Source organism: Scomber japonicus, chromosome 16, assembly GCF_027409825.1.
Source record: "Scomber japonicus isolate fScoJap1 chromosome 16, fScoJap1.pri, whole genome shotgun sequence".
In the NCBI taxonomy this organism is placed as follows: Eukaryota; Metazoa; Chordata; class Actinopteri; order Scombriformes; family Scombridae; genus Scomber; species Scomber japonicus.
Genome location: NC_070593.1, coordinates 25,392,697 through 25,411,458, shown reverse-complemented (window position 1 = coordinate 25,411,458; position 18,762 = coordinate 25,392,697). Strand labels below are relative to the sequence as shown.

General features: G+C 41.8%; 1 protein-coding gene across 1 annotated transcript; it reads right to left on the bottom strand.

Annotated features, from left to right (window-relative positions):
- Nucleotides 1-5: 5 nt before the first annotated feature.
- On the bottom strand, nt 6-17,892 carry rab3gap2 (RAB3 GTPase activating protein subunit 2 (non-catalytic)). The gene is made up of 35 exons (XM_053335101.1): nt 17,500-17,892; nt 15,530-15,621; nt 14,594-14,714; nt 14,424-14,505; nt 14,092-14,139; nt 13,874-13,949; nt 13,659-13,760; nt 13,416-13,515; nt 12,574-12,672; nt 12,191-12,339; nt 11,989-12,068; nt 11,442-11,534; nt 11,130-11,269; nt 10,723-10,918; nt 10,468-10,611; nt 9,441-9,523; nt 9,284-9,348; nt 9,115-9,205; nt 8,880-9,001; nt 8,489-8,702; nt 7,414-7,511; nt 7,188-7,296; nt 6,941-7,101; nt 5,670-5,841; nt 5,241-5,420; nt 5,024-5,130; nt 4,858-4,924; nt 4,674-4,744; nt 4,546-4,581; nt 4,382-4,456; nt 2,501-2,716; nt 2,027-2,116; nt 1,715-1,939; nt 1,415-1,579; nt 6-979 (listed from the first exon to the last, which is right to left on the bottom strand). Exons 1-35 carry the CDS (start codon nt 17,606-17,608, stop codon nt 827-829), a joined length of 4,131 nt encoding a protein of 1,376 aa, XP_053191076.1. The 5' UTR covers nt 17,609-17,892; the 3' UTR covers nt 6-826.
- Nucleotides 17,893-18,762: the final 870 nt, after the last annotated feature.

Genomic DNA, 18,762 nt, shown 5'->3' with positions numbered 1-18,762 from the left:
TTTGAGAAACCTCTTTATTCTGCATTGAATTAGCCCAGTGGAAGCAGCTGGACGGCGGTGGGGTGGGGAGGGGGGCAGAGGAGGGACTACAGAATAGGAGGCGTACAGGCACAGCTAGTACAGAACTGTCTGCATATATATAAATAAAAAATAAGGTCCATTTCTTTATGATACATCACTCTTGTCCATGTGAGAAAAGGAAAGAGGAAGGAGAGAAGTGTCGGAACTGAACGCTGATATGGCACACAGGCAGGAAACCCACACAGTGACGTCTGATGTGACAGTCAGTGAGGTGGAAGTGGTGACAGTCAGACGGTGAAATCCGTCATAATGACAAAGAGAAAGACGTGCCTCGTTCCTTAATAACCATCTCATTAATGTATCCTAACGATACTCTTCAATAGCAAGTATTCAATATAATTTATGTTACATGCACAAAAATATCAGGGATTAAAAAAAAAAAAAGAGTTAAAAGCCTATCATATCCCCTCTTTATATTTATCATCGCCTTCTACAATTAAGTAAGGAAGATTTCATCATATTAATATCAGCTGAATGATAAAAGAAAAAAATCTCCATGAGCATGATGTGTGTGTGTGTGTGTGTGCTACTGGACTCCACGATCCAGATTCTGAAGTGGCAGGACAATGTCAACAGTGGATGGTGGAGGTGTGTGTGTGTGGGGGGGGGGGGGCGTCTTTCAGCAGTGACCATATTATTATATATATCTCTGCTTCATGTAGTCTCCCAACACTCCTTTCCTCTTCCTACGGTCATGCCTTCATAGACGTCTCCACCGAACCCCTCCCCCTTCTCCCTCTGAGGGTCAGTCCTCCGTCGTTAGGGCCTCCACCGCCTCCAGCAGGTGCAGAGCCAGGCTGTACTGTGCGTGGTTCTCCGGCAGCATTTCGATCAGGCGGCCGACCAGCCTGCTGGTCTGGGAGAGGGGGACCAGGGGGCACCGCAGCTCGCTGGGGTCCTGAGACAAAAAAGATCAAATCATTACAAAACTGTAATCTTGAATTTGATCATATAAAAATGTACTTAAAGAAAAACTGGGAGAGAACTTAAGAAAAATTGCTATCACATGCCTCCTCTTTATGTGTGGTTTAATACTTAACAGAACCAAGAGTCTGCAACACGTAAGCTCTGTGAGTTAAACATGCTGATATAGCAGGTATAATGTTTACTATGTTCAGCATCTTACTTTACCATATTAGCATCATAGCATTTGCTTATTGAAAGGGGTAAAGTATGACTAAAGGTGATAGGAATGTCAGTTGTACACAAATCTGCTTATAAACCAAAGTACTGATGATTTGGGAAGTGAAAGTGTCAACACAGTTATTATAATTCATCCTGAGTGGAACCCAAATATCACGACGGTCCATCTGACAGCTGAGACATTTCTCACCATAGCCTTGAGCCAGGTGCAGAGGGTGGGGGGCAGGCGGGCCAGCAGCTCCATGGCAGGCTGCGTCTGGCTCTGACTGTGAAGCAGCAGGTAGCTTAGCCTCTGGCCGGTCAGCACCAGCAGCTGAGAGCCCAGCACGTCCTTGTCTTCCACCTCTAGCATCACCTGCATGATAACCACACACATGATAAGAACTACAGCTGCAAAATCCATACAAATACTGTCTTATGATTTTTAGCTTCTGTCTGCCAAAGAGCAAACCAGATGTTTTGTCATGCTTTGGAGCCATTCTCCACTGACCTCCTCTGCTCTCAGGTCCAGGCCCTGGTTGTAGAGCTCGCACACGAGGTGCCGTCGCAGGATGTCGGGGTTGACCTGCAGCAGAGAGCCCAGCTCCAGACACAGCGAGGGCCACCAGTCAGCTTTGGGGCCGTTAGAAGGTAACGGAGAGGACCCGGTGTTAGAGGCTGAGCTGGAAGCATCGTCTATAGCCTGCACCCAGCCGGTTAGTACCCGCAGGAGGAACTGAGGCAGAGGAGGAGAAGGTTGGAAGTATGAAGAATGAGGAGATACGATGAGATTTGTTTTCCTTCTCTACATCACAGTTCTCACCTCTTGTCGTAGTGAGATCAGACCCGGGTCTGAGTCTCCAGAGGGCATCAGCTGGATGCTCGTCAGATCTCTGAAGAAAGCGTTCTTACCCTGAAACCACACACACACACACACACACACACACACACACACACACACACACACACACACACACACACACACACACACACACACACACACACACACACACACACACACACACACACACACACACACACACACACACACACACACACACACACACACTATTAGTATTCAATTCAAAATTACCCGTAGACATAAAATAGATGTTTCTATAAGATTTAGGCCATTTAAATAATAAAATAAAGAACTTTTTGGAAATTTGATGCACCAAACCAGCATTTAATAGTCCAAATAATGGCTGTGATGGAACCCAGAAACATATTTAATGATGAAGTGTAAGATAAATGTGTATTTGTGCGTCTACGACTCCCTGCCTCTCTGTCCCCTCACCTTGCTGTCAAACAGGCTGAGTGGTTTGACTTTCAGAATAAAAGTCATAGCAGCGTGCATCAGGGAGGCTAACAGGCAGTGGTGCTGCACCAGAGGGAAGTGGACACCTTTCTGTTCCATGGCCAGTTCAGCTATAGAGGCGGGGCCCTCCGCTCCGCACCACGCCTCCTCCACTGACAGCTCCGGAGGGGGAATCTCCTCCACCGCTGAGTCAGCCTGGAGAGGGAACAGAAGACGTAGGTGGTGGTTCATTCTTCATTTTAATGTCAGCTCATAGTTTAGTTAGAATATAGAACATGCACGCACTGTAAGTGAGCCAGCTGGGTGATACATCAAACATCTAAGTGTGTTTGAGAGTTAGGTGATTTACTTAAGAAGGACATTAAGAGCCAAATTAAATCAGAGTTAACATGTCAAGGTATTATTCTTGAATTGAATTTAAATACTCATTTAAAGGAGGTGACCAAAAACAGCTTTTTTATCAGTGTATAAATATGGCCAAAATACAGCTGTTCCTATCCCAGATGAATATAGCTATTTTTATTGGACTACCAAAACACTCACTTAACAAATTACAACTCATTCAATATTGTGTGCTGCTAGACTTTTAACCAAAACAAGGAAGACTGAGCATATTACTACAGCTCTACACTTCATGGGATCCCTTTATCTTTTAGAATAGATTTTAAGGTTTAAAGCAGCCGCTACAATAAGGTACCTTGATCTGGACCTCGAGGGTCTGTGGGATACAATAAGGTTGAACTCACTCACTTACTGGATTATGTGTAATGGCATTGTTTTCTAACAATCAAAAAAAAGGGATATGTATTGATTTAGCTGTTGGCATCAATAAATACTGTTGTATTAATTGATGCCAACCCATCCTTCCCTATGGGTTTATTTTGGTGTTTGTGTATATATTATTTGTATTGTATATAATAATATTCTTAAAAAGAAAAAAAAAACTTGTTTGTAAAGATTCACAAGCTCTCTATAATAATCTACTGCTGGCCTTTTTAAATATAGAAAATAGGAAGTGCAGCATATGCTCTACCTAAAGCTATAAGACTATTAGTGTCATTTTAACTTATTTTTATTAAATGTCTGATTTATACAAATTATCTAATTTTATCACTTATTTTAAAAATTGATTTATTTGCTGTAGTTTTATTATTTTCTATGTAAAGCACTTTGAACTACATCCTTTGTATGAAAGGGAAAAGGGAAAGCTCTATAAATAAAGTTTATTATTATTATTATTATCATTATTCAATAACAAATGAGTGGTTTAGTAGTAGTGACAGTAGTGATACTACTGGTAACAGCAGTGAAATGTTGATAATTAGTAGTGACACTACATTAGTAGTAAAAGCTGTAGTAACATAAACACTTTCAAACTTACTAACTTCTACTGAGATACTAATGCATGAATTAATGTATTAATGTATTAATAGCAACATACCCAGCATGCTAACTATAAACTTTACTTGGAATGACATTCATTTAAATGTGTTATAGTCATTATTAGAAGGCACAAAACTAAATGAATAAACATAAAGTCATTATATCTGCTAATGCACACTCAGTGAAAAGCCTTAAAACTTACACAAGCTGGAAGATGCTGCAATTTAAATGCAAAAAGTCAGGGTGCTGTGTATAATACAATGTTTTACTCCATGTCAAATTCTCAAAGGAACAAAAAAAAACCAACAAAGCATAGATGGAGCTGGAGCTGCTAGCCTCAGTCACTGTCCATGCTTTGTATTGGATTGATGCAAGCTGCTGGTCATTCTCCATCATGCTCTGTAATGTCTTCTCCTTACTTACATAGTAATTTGTAAAATACAAAGGGCTCTTATTGTTAACCAACAGCTCAGTCACCTCCATGAGGATCTGCAGCAGGTGGACGCAGCAGCCCAGGAACGACGTCACGGCTTTGTCTCCCATCCCTACGTCCTGCACGCAGTCACAAACATATAACACTTAATACATTTACTGCAGTACTTTACACTGGGAATCCATAGAAATAGTCATTAGTCACTTACTCGCCGAAATAAGCGATCTTTGGGTGCTTTCCCCACCTAAAAATAAAGAGTGTGAATATTTTTAAAGACTCAACAGTAGGATAATAGATGCACAGACATGACTGTATAAGTGTGTGTGTGTGACTGACCTTCTCCATGAGGAAGGCTGCTGCTGAGAAACGCTTGACAATGAATGTACTCCACATCATCGTACAAATACCTGTGAGAAAAAACTCACTATTAACACACAGCTTGTAGATGAGTGCACAACAGGATCAATCTGACCTTTATTAATTAGTATGTATGAATATAATAAGTATTTGAGCCCCTCACCTAGTTGGATATGTGGACTGGAGACCAGTTTTAAGTGCTCCACAGCCCAGCCCAAGTATCGACCCTCCTGGGAAGAGAAGTAGGTGTAAGTCCAGATTTAAATAGAGAGGTGATTGGTTCTGATAACACATTAAACATATGCAAAAAAACAGAATGGTGTAATCACCTCTGGGTCTTTATTCCACTGCACCACATACTCCCAGCAGCAGTGGGCTAAGAGCAAATCAGGTGAGAGGGAATGTGGGAACCTCTGGCACACTGCCACCAACAGCTCTGGAAAAACAGTAGAAAGTGTTTCATTTCAGGGTTTAAAGATGTTCCATGAGGTTCAATATCAATCTACCGACACCCTTACACTGACTTGTACTGTACATATGTCTGACCTGCTGTTCTGTCCGTATCCTCTTGACTTTTCTCCTTCTCATCCTTTCCTTCTTCTCCTGTCGTCTGCTCCGGTTTGTCTTCTGCCTCTTTGTCTTCTCTCTTCTGCAGGATTTCCTTCAGTCGCTCTGGAGCCAAGTTATGTCTGAACACCCACTTGGAAACACTGTCGGTAATGCCACCTTGGAAGAAAAATGAGAAAAGAAACCGACTGAAATATATATTTTATTTGATTTTTGTGTGTTCTCCTCTGTGTGAAGCACTTTGGACCAAATATATTGTGTTTAAAGTGCTATATAAATAAAGTTGAAGTTGAAGTTGAAATATAAAAGTATGTGTCTTAAGTAGGAAAAAAAATCTCACGTAGATTAAGGGAAAAATAAAACTTACATAAAAAACATGACAGTAATATATTGTTGTTTCCAGCGTACCTGTACCTCCCTCCAGCAGCATTTTGATGGAGCACTGTGGTGCAGCGCCCCCTGCTGATCCCTGTGGTGGAGGCACCAACAGCAGAGTCTGCAGCACCAGCACGTCCTCCAGCTGCCGAACGCACACCACCCACTGCTCCAGCTCCAGGGACACCGTCTCCCACTCCTGCAGCTGTCAAACACAAATACATGCAGAGGTGTCAAAGCCAGTGAGTGTGTTGTTGTTGTTGTTGATGTGAGAGAGAGATGAGAATGAGACATGAGGACGGAGGAATTCAATTGAAAAAAAATAAAAAGACATCCTCAGTCATTCCAGCATCATTTGGAGGAGACAGTAAATGTTCATGATGCACAGCGACTGTCAAACATGTACAAGTTAAAACTACCAGAGCACAGGTGTTGTAAGCATGGCCTCCTTTTCAAGCTCAGGCTGATATTATATGACTAATATTAATGATAACAATGACAGGTTATAACTTCACTGATGATAAAAGTGTATATTTTTCCTGAAGCAGAAATGCACTTGGAGCAGGAAAGAAATGGAAAATAAAAATCTTTTGGCTGATGAAGAAAAAATGAATAAGTAAAGTATGAACAAGACTGTTTTCATGATTCAGATTCTACACACAAACTATTCCATAAAGGATCATGTGGCTGCAGGTTTTCATTCCAACCAATCAGGAGCACACCAGACTTGACTTGTTTAATCAGCTGATCTCAATCTTCAGACAGCTGATTCATGTGTGCTCCAGATTGGATGGAACAATAACCTGCAGGTACACAGCCCTTTATGGAATAGTTGGGACATGTCTGACCTACAGTATTACAGTCATGCAATATTATTAATATTACAGTAAAGCTGTTTCCACACAGCCTGGCTGTTTATTTTACTGTCTCTCAGATCAGCTGATCAGCTGGTACAAACATCTGCATAGGACACAACTGTGGTTCCTCCTTCAAAGCCAGAGAGCCTCCTCACTTGCTTTTAAAAAGGCGTGGGGGAAAGAGGAGTGAGGATGGGAAGAAGCATTATTAAGCAACCATGATATGTTAAGGACAGACATACAGTAGCTGTGATGTCACCAGTAATTCAGAATGTCTAAATGTTGAAACAGAGTGGAGTACTACCTTTATGCTTCAACACTTAAATTGGATTTCTTGCTTTAAAATAGATTCCCTAGATTAAACTTTTCTTGTGCTCCATTAATTCTCTAGATTGATTTTTAATGGTACTGCTGGATGAGAGCACCAGTGTGATGAGACTTCTCTACCTTGCTGTCGGCCCGGCTGGTGATGCTCGCCTTAGCTGCACGATGAGCGACGAAGGCGGCTAGTAGAGAGGCGGCAGCGTTGTGTGACTGGACGCATGTACATCGGACCTGCTGCCACCAGGGGGAGATAGACTGAGTGTCCCATGACTCCTCAACCGCACCTGATGAAAAAGAGAATTTCATCTTGCAGTCATACTTTTTCACCTTGTGCTCCACAAAGCTTCACACACTGAACAGAAACACACACCTTTCATGTTGCTGAAGGTGATGAGTAGTGTGTGAAGGTTTCTAGTGTAGTCCTCTGGTTTTTGTAGTACCTCCTTCTCTCTTTGCAGCCACACACTTAACAACAGAGACTGGCAGAAAAAGCAAGAAAGATTCAAAATGACATGTTAAAGTCGATAATGGGAACAATTATTTAACATCTACTTAACTTAACTCATTCCCTCTATCAGTCATTTCCTCCATCTTACCAGTAGCTGCTGTGGACTGATGCCAGCCTGCTGTAGTGTATCACAGACTTCACGCACGGGGCTTTTTCCACACAGGCAGCCCCAAAATAAGAAGTTCCCTATACAGAACACACAAGAGCAAACCATCAGTCATTATCACAAATAAGAAATGAAACAACAGACAAAAAGGTCACTTTTCTCTTTGTTCTGACATAACTAAACCCTACAGAGAGACAGTGTTTAGTTATTAGGCTACAAACAGCTGGAACAGACATCTGGATGTGTGGAAATGTTTAAAAGGAAACTCAAAACCTCCCTGTTCAGCCTGGCTTTTGAGAATATATGGCTTTTTGATTGTTTGTTTTTGATGTTTTACTTTTTTTAAAAATCTTTTATTTTGTCTACTTCTTGTCTACTACAATTTTATTATTTCATTCTATAGTTTTATCTTCTTATCAATTTTATTAGTCTATTTCTTTTGTCTTTTAATCTCTTTCTTAACCTAGCTTTAGTCCAGCTTTTATTTAACTTTTTAAACTATTTTAGCCTTGTTTTTTTACTCTTACTTTTAATAAACCTTTTCTCTTATTTTACAAATTTTTAAAATTATTTCTATCTATTTAATTATTTATTTTTACTTATTTTAAACATTTTTATCATTATTATTTTCTCATGTGCATTTGTCTCAATTTTTGTCTTTAATTTGTTCTTTAAAAAAAAAAAGAAAGTAAGATTTTTTTCAGCATAGACACCTTTATTCAATAATAGACAGACAGGGAAACATGGGAGAGAGAGGGGGGTGTGACATGCAGCAAAGGACCTCTGGCCGGGATTCGAACCAGGGACAGCTGCGTACGTGGCATGCGCTCTAACCACTCAACCACCTGCACGCCCTTGTTCTTTGTTTTTATGAATTTTTTTTATTTTATTTTGTCACTTGTTCTGTCTCATTATCAGCTTGTCAATCCACTAACTGTGAAGCACTCTGAACTACGCTAGTCTGTATGAAAGCTGCTATATAAATAAAGTTTGTTTGATTAATACAGATACTGGATCTATTATAGTATCAGTGTGTCATAAACTTGTGTTGCCTTACCGAGCTTGTTCCACTCAGTTTCAGAGCCGCGGATCACGTTCAGCTGCCCTTCCTCAGTGTACTCCATCTGGGAGAGGAAGGCTTGGGCGGACAGGGGCGAGTTGGGTGAGTCCTGGGCAAAGGAGACGCTGGGTCTGGAGGTGAGCTGGGCGTAGCGTTGTAAGGTGGGGCCCACGCGGGACAGTTCTTCCTCTATACCCTCGAGAGATTCCAGCTGGAGGAGGAGAGGGGGTTTTATTGTGGGGATTATGAGGGATAATTAACTGTTAATTTACAATAAACCTTCACTCAGTTTACATGAGCACAAATATTTATGTGAGTATCATTAACAAGCACTGTTTGTGTGTGTGTGTGTGTGTGTGTGTGTGTGTGTGTGTGTGTGTTCTCTCACAGCTTCAGAGCAGGTCTCTGTGTCTGTAGCAGAGTGCAGCTGCTGGATGTCAGTGTAGAGTTGGAGCAGTTTCAGCTGTGAAGAGCAGAGCTGTGCTAACACTGAGTCCAGTCCTTCAGGGTCTGTGATGAAGAACACACCATGAAGAAAAATGTAAAAAAAAATACACATATAACCACACTTAGGTTTTAATGTGACAGAAAAAAAGTCTCTTAGAAATGAACTGCTGCTTTACCTTGTTGTTTCAGAGTGTCATTTAAGGCTGATGTGATGTTAGTGAGACAGGAGACAGGAGCGTTCTTGTTAGCCAGCAGAGACTCAAGAGCCTGGTGATAGAAACAAAGATTGGATTTAGAAATGTGGCTGTCACTGTCATCCAATAAAGTGTTTCTCTATGATCGTACCTGCTTCTTAATGGCAGGGTGTTTGATTTCCAGCAGCACGCTTTTGGCTTCACTCTCCAAAATACCTAAAAAAAAAAAAAAAAAAAAGATTTAAAAAATTGATCAAAAACTCTCTCATCACATCTTGAGCTACATCTATACATCTTGTATTTCTTACCAGGCTCCACCTCTCTGCTCCTCAGTATAGTAGTCAGTCTCTTTAACAGGTGCATGTCTTTGGCTCGCTCGCTCTTCTTGTCACTGAAGCAGAGAGGACACACGCACACGCACACACACAGAGATGAGATTTGGATGGACTGCTGCCATTAGAAGGGCACTGAAAGGACATCCTTAACAAGCTGTAGACAGACTGGAGGCTATTGTCATTTCATTTTATTTTGGCACTGAGCCTCTCTCTTGGAAAAACTCCAAAATGTCTCAGTGCCATTGTGTTACAGCAGGAAGTTCTTTATGGATTGAGTTATGTTGAAAAATGAAGTTTGTTCAAGTTACTTACAACTCCTAAAGCAGTGCATATATGCTCCAGCTGTCAAGTAATACCTTTAATACACACTGGATTCAATTTTGTTTAGAATGTGAGGTGTTCTGTGTTATCTATGCAGTATCCTGTATTGTTTAAATGTATGATAAGAAAGTAAAAGAGAATAGGAAGCCTGAACAAACATATTGACATTGACAAACAATATGAAGATTGCATTGAGTCTAGTCTTGTAGACTGGTTGCACAAGGCAGTTAAGATTTGTATCAGACAAAAAGCTGGTGTATGTGGGCAGGGTGTGTCTGATGTAGATAACACCGGTAAGCTCCAACCACCACCCTGAGGAAGGTGGAAAGGGTGCTGCTCAATAGAAGCTGACTGGCTCCAGATTGGGACCACACTTTAAGGTGGAATGCAGTGTTTGGGTGCAGCACCACTCTAGCATCACCAAGCAAGAAGCAGCAGTATTCCTAATGCACTGTAAGGGTATGGAGTTCACCCATTCCTATAGCTGACACAACTGCCAATAAGAATACAGACTTGAGAGAAAACCATGTCAGCCCAAATGCTTCCAGTAAATTAAATGGTTTATGCTGACAGCAACATCTCCAAATTCCATGGGGCAGGGGGCAGCTGAGGGTTGACCTACAGTGTTTTTTAAGTTTAATGTATGTGTATGTGCTTCTCTGTCTGTGTGTGTGCCAACCTGAGAGCCAGGTGGAAGGGGATGTTCACTGTCCTCAGCGCTCCTGTGATGGGATCCAGCAGACACACCTGCTGAGTGTGAAGCTGCCAACCTTGACTGGTCACGCTGTTCACCCCCATCAGACGGTAGCCGGCATACAACAACCTGGAAGAGCGCACACACACACACACACATCAGAAGATTGTAAGTTCTCTGATCTCTTATGTTTAATAGTAATAGAAACTTAAAAAGGGAATGAGAGTGCATAGTGTGTACCTGCAGTGTTTCCCCACGTTAAAGGCTCCAACTCGAGGTCCCTGCTGCATCGCCCATACCTCCAGGATCCCCCTGCGAGGGGCGTAGATCACCAGGAACAGAGCGTGGCGTCTGGGATGGGAAGCGGTGGGGGAGTTCTGCCTGTCGCCCCTCTCCTCTGGAACCTGGAGCCAACCAAGCTGAGCATCTCTGTAACCTGAAGTTTAAAGAACAGGGACACAGGGGACGTCACAGCTGATTTTCAACAAAGAACCGATAGTTATTGAAGTATTGATACAGGAAGGAAATAACAGCTCTACCTCCTTAGCACAAGTCCTTTCTTTATCTACTCAATCTTTTACAAAGATCCTATATTGGTGCCTTTAACTCAACACTATAAATCAAGCTTTATTCCATGTTCTTCTCACCTTTCCACATGCGGACGGCGATGCCCCGCGCCAAGTCCATCAGCGTGACTCGACCAAAGTCGTCAGTCACTCCGGCCAGCGTGTTGCAGGGTGACAGGCAGATGGACTCGCCGTGGCGACGGGAGTCAGGGAGACCGAATCTGGAAGAGAGAGAGAGAGAGAGAGAGAGAGAGAGAGAGAGAGAGAGAGAGAGAGAGAGAGAGAGAGACAGAGAGAGAGAGAGAGAGAGAGAGAGAGGTCAGGTTTAAGAGAAAGGACGAGCTTCATATTGCCAGCACAAAAGGAAAACTGCTGAGATATCATGACTGGTACCTGACTACTAAGGGCGTTGCAGGCTCCACTTTGGGTTTCTGTTTCTGGACGGTCTCCTCTTCATTTTTGTTTTTGTTCCAACCTAACCATCCACTGAGAGTGATGGCGAGGGACGGAGAGTGAGAGAAGATAATGAATCCATGAGAAATAGAAAAGAGGAGGGTGAGAGAGTGAAAGGAGACTCGAGGGAAGATGAAAGCAAATTGTGCTCCATTATGCTGGCATTCTGGAGAGAACAGCCTACGATTCAGAGTATGGATGAGGTTGCATTGTGCTGTTACAGCTGTAGAGTTCAGGCTCCAAGTGTGTGTGTGTGTGTGTGTGTGTGTGTGTGTGTGTGTGTGTGACAGCAATTAAGGGCACAAACAAGCACAAAGAAACACTGGAGACCTTATTTGCTCTTTAAACAATAAGGGACACAAACTGAGCCGTGCTTGTTAGTGTTGCCCCTCTTTGTCTCATGAAACTCCAAACTGCTTTATGTTTCAGAAAGTGTTCATTCTGCATACACACACACACATGCACAAATACACACAGAATACCACACCTGGCAGCGTTGAAGAGGGCTGAGGTGAGTTTACTGGCCACAGCCATTGCCACATGAGAGAGAAGAGGCTGGGAGCTTCCCTGAGGAGAAACAGAGAGAGACAAGAAACAGCAACATTTATTCATCAAGTGTCAAAAATGCACACTTTGTATCATATTTCTCTGCAGATTGACATGTTTAAAGGCTGATTGTCACCTCTCACCTCTACAGCATAGTAAAAGCCAGTGTATGGCCCACCTCCCACAGCGACATACTGGCTCATGGCGGGGGGGCTGCCCTTAACTGAAGCGTTAAACCCCCCCAGGATAGATGCATTCTTCATCTGATCAAACACACACAGCGTCATGACACCTAACGAGAGAAGAGAACAGGAATGAGCAGAAAGAAAATGACATGAATGACTGAATTGAATACTATTTATTATTCACTCAATATACTTTAAACAAGGGAATTTTTACTAGCATGTAACTCAACTCTTTCTCAAGTCAGTTTTTAGTTTTTTGTCACCAAGTCATATGTGCAATAGAAACTGATACAATAATAATTCAGAATGAGCTCCAGTCAGTGTTAGAAATAGTCTCTTACCCACACTACTGTGGTCCACGATGGTGTCCATGTCCTGAAGGCCCCATTTCTTATAGGCCAGAGGAGGAGGCTGGATCACATCACTTCCTGCTGCTGCAGCTGGATGGACAGGGAAAAAAAGTATTACCAAAGATTGTAGCAGAAATGTCATTATTTGTTGATGGCTTTTGGCTAGTAGACCAGCCTCACATTTAGCCACATTTAAAACTGTTGTACTGCCCTTTAATAGTACCAAAGAGTGCTTTAAAACATATTTATGGGTACATTAAGCACACACACACACATTTGTCATTATATCCTTGTGAGGACACTCACTGACATAATGCATTCCCTAGCCCCTAACCTTAACCATCACAACTAAATGTCTAAACCCAACCCTTACCATAAACTGAACCTAAATCCAATTCTAATCTTAACTTAAAACTAAGTCTTAACCCTTAAATTGCCCTTTGAAGTTGTGAAGACCGGCCAAAATGTCCTCATGACATAGATATGTCCTCACAACGCTGGTTCTAAAATTGGTCCTCTCAAAGATACAAAGACATGCACACAAACACACACAGTACTACGACACCCAGCTGAAGATTGACTAACCCTCTACAGTCTATAAAGGTGTGCTTACAGATGGAAGTATGTGTCTGTCTCCTTTGTACCTGCATGTTTTGTGGCAATGTCTATCCACCCAGCCAGCAAGTGAAGAAAACATCTTCTGTTAACACACTGCAACATACTGGAATATTTAACACTACAGCCCTGCAGCTCTCATACGCATGAAAACATGAAAACACACACACACACACACACACACACACACACACACACACACACAGAAGTAGCAGTACCTCTTGCCACCTGGTTCCTGCACGCACGCAGAGACTGAAAGAGGCTGAAGCCATCGATGGTGACCAGTGCAGCAGGATAGAGGATGCTCAGCTCCTCGTGCTGTGGTCAAACAAATCAATTATCATACATGTGCTGACATAGAACGCAGGATACACTTTAATCTCCACACTCAATAATAATTATACTTTTAATTTGAACAGGATTCCCATAGTTGTGAAACAGTGTCTGGGATGTGTTATTACCTGCTCGGTAACCGCAGGATGGCGAGGGATCTCATAGGTGCGACACTTGAGTCTCAGCACGGGGTCCTCGTGCAGAAGCTGGGCCAGCAGTAGAACCCCATTCTGTAGAGAAACAACATGTCATTCCTGATTATTTAAAGACCAATTTTAATTTTTTCACTGCTATCTGTGCATGAAAAACAGAGAGGTAAAAGTATTGTGCATTGAAAAGTTACCTCTGTGTAGAAGCGGACGTATCCAGAAGTGAAACCCACTACGACACATGTCCAGTCAGGCCGTCCTGTGGAGCTCCTACACATACACAAACAACAAACACACACTGTTAAAAGCAGCTCTTGCCACATGTACTCCACACACACACACACGCACACACACACAGGCATGTTGACACTCTGCAGATGTTTTCTCCCTCACCAACACTGGCAGTTCTTACCTCTTCTGGCTTGCCAGCGGTATACAGATGGAGCTGCTCACACACTCCCTGCAGAGAGAAAACACACACACACACACACACACACACACACACACACACACACACACACACACACACACACACACACACACACACACACACACAGAGTAAGATGAAGTATGTGCGTGTCAGAGCACCCTTTGCAGCTCTGTCTCCTGTTTCATTAGTTCCTCTACCATCCCCTTTTCAATGTGACCCCTCTTCATCCTCATTTTCTTGTCATGCTGAGGTTTATTTCTAATCCCCTGCCTCCCATTGTTACTCCTCCTCGTGTGAATCTAATTCACTCTCACCCTTCGTCAGTGCTGAGGCTTCCAGTCCAAGACACAGCCAGGGTCATCTCCTCTCTGCCGCTGTCATCCGTGCGCCACTTTGCTGTAGGAATCAATAAGCGTTAACACCAAGACACAACTCCTCTGTTTATTTAGAGAGGAGTGTGTGTGTGTGTTTTAGAGTATCTGACCTGAGAGGAAGACAGCTTTCTGTTCACGGGCCACCACTAATAGGTCAGAGCAGGGTGACAGGGACACGATGCAATCCTGCAGCCAGGGTCCGCTCTGGCTTGTGGTCTCCTCCTCCTCCACCTGCAGAGCAAAGAGGAAAGAAAGTCAGTGAGTCAGTGCCCCACCATTGTGTCATCAACTGTATTGAGAATCTTTTTATTACAGCCTAACTCAATGTGAAATAATGGAACAACGTGTGCAATACTGCTTTCAAACTGCTTTTATATATTTATTGATTTGGGATGACTGTGTACATGTGTGTGTATTTATTATTGTTATTATTATTTTTTTTATATTCAGGCATGGCACAGCAAATTTCGTTGTACTTCTTGTGCAATGACAATAAAGTCTATTCTATGGTGAGCAACAACCACGCAGCACCTTGAGTTCAATAAATGTGAACAGAACTGGATATTTTTGTTATTTAACTTTGGGAATATTTCCCCCTCAATCTTTCACTAATTTACAGTTTCCAATTTCCCCTAAACTTGAACCCTAATCTTGGTATTAAAATTCATCTGGCGGCCCAGCAACAAAAATGTGATCCCTCACCAGCTTCCCACCAACCAAAACAGAACCAAGTCGAAGCTCCTGCTGTCATTCTCTGTGATGATGGTTGAGTGTTTTATCACTGAACCACACGTGTAATCTCTGTTTGTAGCTTTCTTCAACATCAACAGCTACTATTTTGGGATAATTTATCATAAAATAAAGGGTAAGTATTATAAAGCAAACAATACTCACATATATTATTGATCAGTTCTATAGGATTAATACTGTCTTTTGCGTACAGTGAGAGTAAGCTTAGTAAAACCACTGGACATCTGTTGCTGAGTATGGGAGGGAAGAAATGAAAATATGACAACACATAATGAAATACAAAAAGGAAGACAGACCGTTGTTGCAGGAGTGGCTTCCTCCTCTTTGCCATCGCCAGCATCCCACGCTGCCTCCCAGTCAGAAGTGTCCCAAGACAGCTCATTTTCTGCTGCGGATGAGTAAAAGTGAACAAACAGAGAAATTAAATTAAACTGTTTTTTCTTTTGTGAAGTCATGCTGACAGAGCAGCTTGTGCAAATTATAGGTGAAGTCTTTTTATTCATATGACCAAGCACCTAGAGGCAGGTTATTGACACACAGTGAATATGTTTCAGTTCTAAGAAGAGGGATGTCAAATTACAGGCAAAACCAAGACTGGGTTAATGGATGTGCTTGATATATTAACAGAATAAAGAAAAAGCAAAAAAGCTAAAAACTACCGCAGAAAGGATAAGAGGGGAATGGCTGGCACAGGCTGCACTACAGGAGGATAACCTAACAATATCAAGAGTGGGTGGAAGACAAAGTGACAGAAAAAGCAGCGCAATCCATGACGAAATCCTGTTGCCATGGACATATGGTGCAGTGTGCCTGTGGGGGGTCACTGTCAATGTGCTGGAAGGCTGCGGTGATGACACACACCTCGCCATCTACGCAACTACCGCTTCGACGATTAATGAAGACACGTGCAAGTGTGTGTGGCGTATGCCCTTTTAGTGTGGATGTTCTTTTTCTTGTTGAGCATCCTGCAGTGATGCGTTCAGGTGCCTTCGTGCAGGATGACTCATAGCAAAGAAAGGCAGACAGATCTCCTCCTCCTGTGTCAGTGTGGCTTTACAGTATTGCAGGGCACAGCTGAAGCTCCACCCATCCTTCACTTTGCCACATTGGATTTAAAACAGGCAACCCATTGTTTATGAAGTTGCGCGTTTTAAAATTCAATGACTTGTTTATTTTAAAATAAAGCAAATAATGTACAGAGCTAAAAAAGGTCACTGCCGGAGCTGGTACAAAGTCTCTTTTCAGTACAGGAGTGTAAATATGGTTTAAGAGATGTTTGTAAGTTTACTGTTCCAAAAAACAATAAAGAGATTAAAAGGAGATGTATTTCTGTTGTTGGGGTTAAACTTTGAATAAGACTTACTTTTCAAACGGAGGGCTTATAGGGCTATTTTTGAGAGTCACACATTGAAATACGTAGTCTTTTCAATTTTCTTTCATTATCATTTTTTGGTGAGTAGCTTAATTTAATGTGGGGTTTTACGTAGGATAGGCATATATAAGCATTAGGCTATTGCCTATACCTTTTCAGTCATTAACATCATAGATGAATTACTTTATGCTGTTATTTAGAATCTATGCCCTTATTGTATACTGGAAGTACTTTTCTGTTTGTTGTGTTGTGATGACTGAATAAACACTACTGCTACAGTATAATGTACCTGCATCTCTACAGTCAGACCATTAGAAAACGTTCTTATGAGAGGGATTTATGCATGAATAGTTTAAGTACGCCTCAGATATGCAGGAGTTTATTTTGTACCACATAAAAAGACTGATGGTTACATGATGTAGCTCATGATTATTTATTTTTCTCCAATGTTAACATGTGCCCAAAAATGTCAGTCCCCCTCCTCTACCCCACCACCCAATCTTGCTTACTAAAGCAACTACGTTAGTTTTCTATATGTGCACATTATAGCCTTAAACTTATATATAACTTAGTTTAATTAGCACTACATCCACACGTAGCTAATACTTTTCCGTATTGTAACTCTATACTATGTGTTAGTCAGGTGTTATGTCGAAGTCTGTTCCCCCACGAATAAGATTCTCCTCCTGTTAAAATTGTGTTTCTCATTGCACCACACACCCGTAGTTGGAGTTAGTTTATGGTTATAGTTAGCTTGGTTGAGTTTAAGGTAAGCGTGGAGTTAAGGTTAAACACTCAGAAGATGACAGGTTGGGGTTATGAAGAAGCAGGAACACATATCGACAGGAGAACACACTTGGACATAACACCGGTCTATCGAATGACCATTATTACCTGCGTGATTCTTCTCCTCCACTGGCTCGCTTTTCTGGTTCTGGAACAAGTAGTCCCTGACCGTTTTGAGCTCTTGGAGCCGACAAAACTCCAATAAGCTGCAGGACATCTCTCTCTCCCGTCCCGTCAGGGGCACAAGCAGACAGGGAATGAGCCACTTAGCCTGCGTGCTAACAGTCCAGCTGGAAAAAAAGATCAACGTAGCTTAGCAGTTCGAGTCCGTTTACGAGTTGTGCCGTCGTGTTAACATGAATGACAGTCTGCTAACAAAGTTAGCATTTGTCACTGGTTTAAAACTGGCCACTAAATAAATATTTACAAGTGTCTGGTGCTCTTATTTTCCCTAATATTCGCAGTTCCCACCCTTTTGCTGGTGTGTTGTTGATGACACATCGCTAGCATAATAACACTGAAGTGTTTCCGGGTGACGGCTGAGTCGATCTTTTCAAAATAAAAGCGGAGTAAGCTGTTTACAAAGGAGACTTGAAATGATTTGCCAAAATAAAACGTTTAGGGTCTAACTGAAATGGGGCACTTGCAGTATAATTTACTGTATAATTTAAAGTATAATTTACTCTTTAATAGACAGTGTAATCTACAGTATAATTTACTGTTTAGTCTACAGTATAATTTACTGTTTACTCTACACTACAGTGTCATTTACTGGCGTTTGCAAAAGTGTGTGTGCATGGTTTTCTCAGCAGAGGGCGGTATAAATCTATATCTGAGTTGTCAGTGGTTCTGATCTTCTTGGTTCTGAAGTCATGCTCTGTATTTTTATTTTTTAATGCTAGACTTTAGAGTGCTGCACTCATAACATCAGTTATTATGGTGTATATATTTTTTAATGTAGAGCATGTGCATTAATTTTCAAATGTAAACAGTGATCTGTCGAAAACTGCAGGCAAAGCAGCCAGACCCAATGTCACTGATATACTCAAAGTGCATTCATATATTCTGATTGCTGTCTTAGTGATTAATCAAGAAATGTGGTTAAACATATTTTCCATAATTCTTTGCAGTTATATCTTGATTAAAGGACCAGTGTGTAGTATAAAGCAGCATCTAGTACTGAGGTTGCAGATTCAACCAACTGGATTTTAGGTGATTATACACTAATTAAAACATACTTATCAATATTATATTCCAGAGGTTTTCAAAGTATGACACTGTGGGCTTCCCCTTAGGCAAAGCTTGGAAAAAGGGACCCAACCGCCACCCACCCCTTAGTTAACTTGCTTCGTTTTACTAAATTCCTGGGAT